The sequence below is a fragment of the Malurus melanocephalus genome, unplaced genomic scaffold (genome assembly GCF_030028575.1).
Source record: "Malurus melanocephalus ecotype Western Australia unplaced genomic scaffold, MMel_1.1 scaffold_496, whole genome shotgun sequence".
NCBI lineage: Eukaryota > Metazoa > Chordata > Aves > Passeriformes > Maluridae > Malurus > Malurus melanocephalus.
Window position 1 is genome coordinate 405,626 of NW_026623728.1, and position 8,998 is coordinate 414,623.

General features: G+C 43.0%; 1 protein-coding gene across 1 annotated transcript in view; it reads right to left on the reverse strand.

The window, feature by feature from the left end:
- Window positions 1–8,998, reverse strand: part of TANC2 (tetratricopeptide repeat, ankyrin repeat and coiled-coil containing 2) — a 199,256-nt gene that overhangs the window by 106,562 nt on the left and 83,696 nt on the right. The window contains exon 9 of the mRNA XM_057381179.1: window positions 8,610–8,789. Coding sequence (XP_057237162.1) covers window positions 8,610–8,789 — 180 coding nt within the window. The remainder of the gene's footprint in view (window positions 1–8,609; window positions 8,790–8,998) is intronic.

Genomic DNA, 8,998 nt, shown 5'->3' on the forward strand with positions numbered 1-8,998 from the left:
CCTAGAGAAAACCCTTGCAGGAATTTAGAACTTTCAAGTTTAAAACTTCCACAATCTGCAATCAAATTCTGACTGCTCCAAACTTACACTTTCCACTGTCCCAGGGTGCTCCAAGCCCTGGCSAACCTCAGCACCTTCATAAAGAAGAAAATTCCTTYCCAATATCCAATCCAAACCCACTTTCTGTCAGTTTAAAGCCATTTCCCCTAATCCTGCCACCACAAACTCGTGTAAAATCTGCGCATCTCTTAAAATTCCTTTATCCAGGAGTGGAATTACACAGCACCAACATGAAAATCACCAAGAGCAAGGAAAGGCAATTCCCAAATAATGGTCTGGAGCCAAGAACAGCAAAATCTTCTTGTCCAAAGATTTCTTGTCTGGTTTGGGTGTTGGTGAARGGATTTGTGATGAAAACCCCACACAGTGACCCCGCTCACGTGGGTGCCATCACCCCAAACTTGGTGACAATAATTCCACGAGGTTTAATAAAACACAATCAAGGCTTCCTGCATGGAAAATCCATGGTAAAATCAGTGTCTTTCAAAAGCCAATAAATGTGATATGCCAGTTTTTCCCTTCCTTTCATTAAAAAAATAAAAAGAAAAGTTGCGTCCAAACTATTCTGAAATTAATGCAGAAACATCATGAGTTTGACAGGTCTCCAACAAACAAAAATCACACGTACAAATCACATCAGAAATGAACTTTTGGCAATCTTTGGGCAAGCAACCCAACYCAACASCCTGGGATTGTGCAGGATGCACAAGAATTTTCCAGAACAGGTTGTGACAGAAATAGGAGAGGACCAGAGAAAGTGCCCAGATGGAGATGAAGGTTTTTCCTTGGAAAACAAGCACAACAGGACGATGGAAGGGTTTCTATCCATGAATGCCATCGGACACCTCCGATGGCACCTCCAGGAGGAGGAGGAGGAACGAGGGAGCCAAGGAAAGAGTGATGGCCTGATTTAACTCCACAGGAGGCTTCCCACACCACCTCCTCTCGCTATAGAAACCTCTTAGCTATGTCTAAAAATTCAAAATTCTCACACACCACAAGTGTAACCACGACAGATGCTCCATTTTGTGCAGCCCCGGTGTGAAATAAGGACAATTCCTCTCTGCAAGGCTCTGAAAAGCCATGGAGTTTCAAGGTGATTTTTTTTTTTTTTTTGCCTTTTTAACTATTCACACCAGAGAAACTTTTGGGGTTGTCCCTCTGTTCAGGCATCTACAGAATTATCTGAAAGGCAGAGTTATTATCACCTTTTCCCAGCTCCAGKGCTGTGATGACATGTTTACCACATCCTCTGCAAGGCTCGATGCAAATTAAAAATATCCAACAAATGTCCAACAGCCTCGATGCAAATTCAAAATATCCGTGGGAAGAGCAAATTCTAAAGGTTCTGCAGCAACCTCACACAGGCACCAAGGGGAAAAGCGAGTGGGATTTTCTGCATATCTCTATTGCAATTTCTACTCTGTCAATATGAAAGACAGTTGGGTATCAAAATAAGATAATTTTTAGCATGGATTTTCTTGAAAGCAGCACTGGGGTAAATCCATGCTAAAACTGGTGTCTTTCAAAAGATAATAAATATGATATGCCAGTTTTTCCCTTCCTTTCATTAAAAGAAAATAAAAGTTACATTCAAATTGAAATTTACATCCAATCCTGAAATTAATGCAGAAACATCATGAGTTTGAAAGGTCTCCAACAAGCAAAAACCCATCAACACAGGATTTGGTTTAATTCCAAAAGTTTCAAACAGACACATTATTTATCTGCATCAATTTCAGGGACAGGTTTGGAGCTGAAATAAAACTAAAATGGGAAATTKTCCCATTTCACACCAAGAGTGACAYTGGTTTMATAAAGATAAAAGTCCATCTGTGGGTGAGCAGGGACACATTCATCTGCCTGTTCCATCCCAGTCGGTTTCCATTTGAGTTATGGGCCTGTCAAAACAAATCACAATTCCCAAAATAATGGATGAAGATTTCCAAAAATGGATAGTAAAAACTGACACACCGGGAAAAAAAATATGTTCAGTGAATGAGGAACTGGGCTGGACGTGATGCTGTGTTTGGAAATTTGTTTAGAAATCCTCAATAAATGAGGATACTCCTTCTCCAGAGAGTTTGGTTGGTGGAGACAGATTCCAAGAATCACTGAGGTTGGAAAAGACCTCCAAGATCATCGAGTCCAACCTCGATGGTGACAGATCCCCACTTTGTCACCAGMCCAGAGCACTGAGTGCCACCTCCAGTCAYTCCCTGGACACCTCCAGGGGTGGGGATTCACCACCCTGACCACCCTTTCCAGGAAAAAATTCTTGCTGAGGCATCGAGCAAGAGCATAGAACCAGACTGAAAATTCAGGWGCCCAAAGCACAACAAAATGTGGTGTGTTTTAGGGAGTTTTTTGAAAAGGACAACTCAGTAATTCGGACAAAACATGAGTTTTCTACTCACAAAAGCTCTGGACAGCCAGAGATTGCAAGGTAACAGGGAAAATTGATAAAAAATTAATTATGCACAGAAAAAAAATGAATTCTACACCTGGAACCCCCCAAATGTAATGGCATTTAGTAGGTAATGGGGTCCTTGGCAGTGAATTCTGAGATACAGAGTGGGCCTCCCACCCAACCTCCCCTCCTACACAGAACAGCAATTTCAGCTCAGTGTCACACTGACAGCACGACACAGAATTCATGGAAAGAAATGCAAACCTACTGTGGTATAAAAATACTCAGAGAGGAGCAAAGGCTCTCCTGACACCAACAATCTGAAGCACAATAACCCTCAAAAAACAGCTTCAACACGAGCACCGAGCACTTCAAGAGCTTTTCCTCCAATTCTACCTTGCTAATGATCATTTATTTACCTGTATTTCTCGATGCTCACTCTTCCAGTGGAAAGCAAGTATTTCCTTCCCTCAGCACAAAGGGGTTTTATAATCCACTCGAATCGAATTTGTGATCATTTCAGCAAACGGAAGGAAAACATCACCTCAATCCCATTGTTCTAACACTCTGAAAACAAAATAMTCGATATCTGTAGCGTTTTCACCTCACTCTCCAGCAGTTCTATTTCAGCAATGCTGAGAAATGGAATCTTTTCATCGTGCATTTGTTTGTTTTGTATGAGGGATCCTGAACATCGGAGCGAAACTCAGATTATGTAAAACTACTGCAACAACAACAACAACAACAACTAAAAGACAAAAAATAAAAAAATAAAACCCACCAGCAGCATCACCCTACCTGACTCCAACTCCCTCCTAGCAATGGCTTCCTCACCAAGCAGRAGCCCCACAATTCCTTATTGCACATTGATTTTCTGCTGTTTGCCAAGGAATGAAAACGCAATCCCAATCAAAGTCCGTGCGCGACGAATTCCGAATCCTCCCGGGCTCGGCTTTGTTCGCTCTGCCCGTCCCCGATGGGTTCAGGGGCATCACTGCCCAAAAATCACCCTGGCACGGATCTTCCTCGGATCCCTCCCTCTGCCCAGCTCCATCCTGCCGCTCCCCACGTCAGGGTGATGTTACAGGTGACACCTCCCRACCGCTGCTGATGTCAAAGCTCCAATCCCAAAAAAAAAAAAAAAACGCCGGCGCCGTCTCTTTTTGCCCCTACGAGCGTCGCCTCCGCGTCTTCGGGGCTCCGGGAGGATTCTTGAGGTTTTTATGGACACACAGGCTTTTCCTCTTCAGGGCTCCCAGCTTTACAGAGCTGCTTTAATTCCTGCTGGAACGCTGCAGCAAATGCAGCCTCCACGCCTCCCTCGGGGGGAAAAGAAGGATTTTTACGATTTCTTTCTACGGCGCTGCTTAATTTGCTCTTTTCCTAGAGCAAAGTGCTGAAAGAACGGGGCAATAATGGAGCAGGAGAGMGGAGTGACTGACTCATGGATGCTCTCCTGAACATTTTGGAGTAAGCTCAGGGGCTGGGGATGCAGCCCAGGACCAGAGCTGATGAATGGTGCAGTGCTGCTGTTGTCATGGCAACTAAGAGGGAAAGGGAAAAAAAAAAGGCAGCACCATATAAGGAGCTGTGACATGGATTCTGGGAACAATTTCTACTAAAAGGCTGTGAGATTTAAAGCTGCAGCATCCCCTCRGTCAGAGAGGTTTCATTGTTCACATTGAAGCAATCGGCACAAATTTTTGAAGGCAGCATCACATCCAGCCCAAAGATATTTGCATGGGGAGAGTTGCACCAAAACACAACAAAACAACACGATTCTGCAGCGTGTTCAAATAACTGCAATTGAAATGACTGAAATTATTAATAAAGAGAAATGGCTRGATGCTAATAAGGAGCCAAACTGGTATCTGTGAAAACAGGAGTGTCACCGAGTCCCCCAGGGACACACAGCCCGGCACAGGTGAGGAGCTCTGTCCTGAAGGAGGAGGTTGTGATGATCCAAACTGCAGCACCATCAGGTGGCTGAGAGCCTGAGTGGCACTGCCACCAACACTGATCCTGCCAGGCTTCCCAGAGATGGGAAAACATCCCCAAAAACATCCCCAAATGAACCCATAAACAGGGGTTGTGGGCAGGCAGGGCTGGCAGAGCCCCCAGAGCATCTTCAGCTAAGGCAGAGCAGGGAAAACAACTCACAGAGCTGCCATGGTGAGCTGAGCAAGGCCAAGGCTTGGATTTCATAAGAAAACAAATTATTTACCACAGGCAGCATCAGCTGATTTCACTGAAAGCTCAGACAGACAAAAAATGCACAAGGATGGAGAGAACATCCACTGTGCACCCAGAACAACCAAAACTCTGCAGTGCTGGAGCCACTGAAACYTGAATGCTCAGAAACCTCCCCATCTATGATTTATTTTATTTTTTAATGTACAATCCCACAAAGGCCTGGGCTGGAAGGGAATTTAAAGCTCATCCTGTCCCACCCYRTGCCATGGCAGGGACACCTTTCACCATCCCAGGGTGATCCAAACCCTGTCCAACCTGGCSTTGGACATTTCCAGTGATCCAGGAGCAGCCACAGCTTCTCCCCACCCTCCCTCCCAACCACAGAACCATTGCTAAGGCTGGAAAAGACCTTGCAGATGATCAAATCCAACCAGCAGCCCTGCAGCACCATTCCACACTGAACTGGAACACTTCCACACATTTTTGGAACRTTTCCAGCAGTAGTGACTTCAGCACCTCCCACATGTGCCAGCACTGCCGGCTTCCCTCCAGCACTGCCATCATCATCATCATCTCTCCTGCTCCCACCCAGATGAGCTGAAATGCAACAATTTGGAGAGAAAAAGCATTCCTGGGGGTGCAGTCATTAATCTGGGTTCATCAGTGCAGAACGAGAAACAATTAAAAGTTTTCAAGCGGAGAGATTTCAGTTTTTTAACCCCCACGATTAAAATTAGCGTTGAAGAATATTGAAATATCCGCTGAAGATTAGAGAAGGGGGATGTGACAATCCTTGTGGCCACTCCCRAGAGAGAAAATAAAAACTCAGAGTGACAAATCCACGGGGGATGGATGGTGGCACAGAGGATTTTGTGGGTGAGATCCCCACCCAAGGGGATCTGGAGGGTGTTGAGAATGCAGTGCTGGGTCCTTACTGGTGTTACTGGGAAGAAGAAATCTCCACGCTGCTCAGCTCTACTCTCACCATCTCTGAAGGATCCAGTGAAAAAAAACCAGGTTTTTTTTTCAGGAAAAAGCTGCTGTGAGCTGCCTGAGCACGCCTAGGAATAGCCCCACTCATTTTTTATGGATTTTATTCTTAGGGGAAGTTCCCACATTCCCCAAGAACAAAGAAGGAACGTTTTCAAAGGGTTGTTCTGCAGTGAAACCACTTCCCCAGGCCCATGGTGTTGGTGACACTGAACCATCATTCACACCGGACACAAGAAGAATCGGAACCAAACCCAAACCCAAATCTAGGCTAGATTTTTGTTAAAAAAATCACCATTTCTTTCCTAAATTTCCTGCTAATATTCTCCCCTCCTCACTCTCTGCACAGGCACTCGCACACGTGCTCTTTCTGAGAGAACACTAATGCTTGCAATCTGCCATTCAGCAGGAAAAAAAMCASCAAAAGCCAAGTGCMGYGATGAATAAAATTATCCCCGTGCACAAAAATGTACAATATGCAAATRAGGAGGAGGAGGAGCTGCATGAGGCACAGGGCTTTGTGCAAACCCTCTGCACGTGGTGAGTTCCACAGCAATCGAATCAAACATTAGAAYATTCTTTTATTAACCCAATGCAAGTATTTTTGGCATCCATTCCCCAAAGCATTCATGAATTCATCCCTAAGAACCCTCCTGGAAAGCTCTGCTGTCCTCAAGGCAGGTACATGGAGCACCTGCAGGATTTTCATCACATTTATGGCTTGGAGTCAGARTATCTGAATTTATCAGAATATCTGAGTGGATCAGAATATCTGAGTGGATCAGAATATTTAAATGTATCAGAATATTTAAGTGTGTCAGAATATTTGAGTGTATCAGAATATCTGAGTGGATCAGAATATTTAAATGCATCAGAATATTTGAGTGTGTCAGAATATGAGTGGATCAGAATATTTAAATGTATTAGAATATTTGAGTGGATCAGAATATCTGAGCCCAYTGTTCACACWGCAGTTGCTCTTTGTRCACCAAGCACAGTAACTTTTAATCACTGATTTTATTGCAGAGCCAAACCAAAATGGTGTCTTTGCTAACTTATCCTGGGATGGGAATTTGGGGGAATTTTTCTTTCTTTTCATTATGTATTTTTCGCATTATTTTTGAAAAATAGAAAAAAAAATTAACACAAACTGAGGATGAATGTGCTGATTTCATTTTGTTTTCAGCCACTGCTAAACAAGAGGTGACACGGCAGGAGGGGGAGAGCTGATTATTTATTCTGACTGTTACCTCACCCCTTAGAACCACAATAATCTTCATTTTCCTTAATCACCAGACTATTCAGCAAAGTAGGAATTGCACCTACGTGGAATATTTACCACCCTGTGAACCCAGCCAAGAATTCACCCCCAGCAAACCCAAAAACCAACACGGGAGTGTGTGAGCCATGGTCCAATTTGGGTGCAGCCCTGGGTGGGCTGGGACTGCCCTGGATGCTTTTTTTGAATTTTGAACTCTGAATTTTGTCCAGCCTCTCTCTGTTCTAGGTACCCAGATTCATGCAGCATCTTCACAAAACTAGCATTAACTCCAATTTTTCTTTATGTTACAGAACACGCTGGTTTGTATTAAATTACTAATGACAAATTAAGAATTAAAATTAAGAATCAAGAATTAAAATTAAGAATTAAGAATTGAATGAAGAATGAAGACTGAAGAATGAAGACAGAAGAATGAAGAATTAAGAAGAGGAGAGTCTTTATCAACTGCCAATCAATAACCCCTAGCAAAAAACCACCCAACTTTTCATTTGCTGATATATTAAATATTCCACAGGTACCTCATCTCACCTGGAGCTCTGCCAGGGGAGTTGGGATGGATTTTAGGGAAAATTTCTTTCCCCAGAGGGTGCTGGGCACTGTCCAGGCCCCCCAGGGAATGGGATTGTTGTGTTTTTGCAGGGACAGGGGTTGGAATGTTTAATTCAAGCTCAGGATATTCCATGATTTAATGACTCCTCCTGCTGCTGAGGGCTATTTTTATTTTCTAAATCTCCCCAATTAGCAATAAATAAAAGACAGACAATAAGGAATAGATCAGAAACTGTGATAAATGCTCAAATTTAAGAGGAGAAGCTGCTTTTCCAGCTCCTTTCCATGTCACCTTAATGAAAGCAAACAAATTCCTATCATGACCACAGGAAAATGTAAATAAACACCTTCATTTTACAACACCAATAGTAAATTAAACTAAAAATATAAAAAATCTTCTCCACCAATGCATGGAAACATATCCTGAATTCTAACAAAAGGCACCAAGTGCATCAGAGCTCCATTCTGCACACGCAGATCAGATCATATCTGGTAAAAACTCATTTTAGAGGTTTCCCTCAGCACAAGCACGGTACCCTGGCTGGTTGTTCTTAAAGCTGAGCACAGAGTTGGGGTCAGATTTTAGGCAAGAAGCAAGTTTCTCAAAAACTGTTACCAGTAGAAATACTTTTCAGGCTTTTATATGGATGCTGGACACCAAGTGTTATTGAAAATCCCAGTACTGCACCATCTCTAGGTATTCAAAACACAATCCCAGCAGGTTAAATAAACAAAACAGCACCTAAAAATATGCATGAACCAAAAATAAAAATCACTTTGCTACAAAAGTTCATAATTTCTCTCAGTTCCCTAAGAATTCAACATTTAAGCAACAAATTCTTTAACATTACTGTAATGCTGCTGCTGCACATAAACCACAACACAAAGTGGAACTAAAACACATTCTGACAGAAATTCCTTCAAAACCAGAGAATATTTGCAAACCAGAGAGATCTTTTTCAGCACAAAAAGATTTCACTGTCAACACAAAAATCCAATTCATCTCTGCGTTTGACTGAAGCAACAAACAACGGCACGACTCGGATACAAAAAACCGTTTTTTTTTCTTTTTTTTGCACCAACGGACCTCAAAAAGCCCCAGTGAACTTTATTAAAAGTCCTTACCAGTTAACTTCTTCACAGGTTGGAGCCGAACACTGATAGACTGATGTGTGAGTAAGGGGGAGGATGGAAGGGAGCGGGACATGCCCTCCATAATCCGAATGTGCTGCATACCTTCGGTCACTGCGAGCGGCGGAATTGCGTAGTCGGGTTCAAAAGCACAGTCGTTCTCTGTGGAGGTGCCTGATGGGGAAAGGGAAAAAGAAAAAAAAAAAWYMMYTTGGTTRGGAGTTATTTKAAAGGRAAAAAATAGTGTTTTCATCATTAYAAAAAGGWTTGATCGACCRACTCRTTGCTCAAGTTCMCTYTGCGCATCCCYCGAAGAAATTTGGARCATCTCAGAGCCCCTCTCAATGTGAGGAACAGCAGAACCACGCTGAATTTCTTTCAAT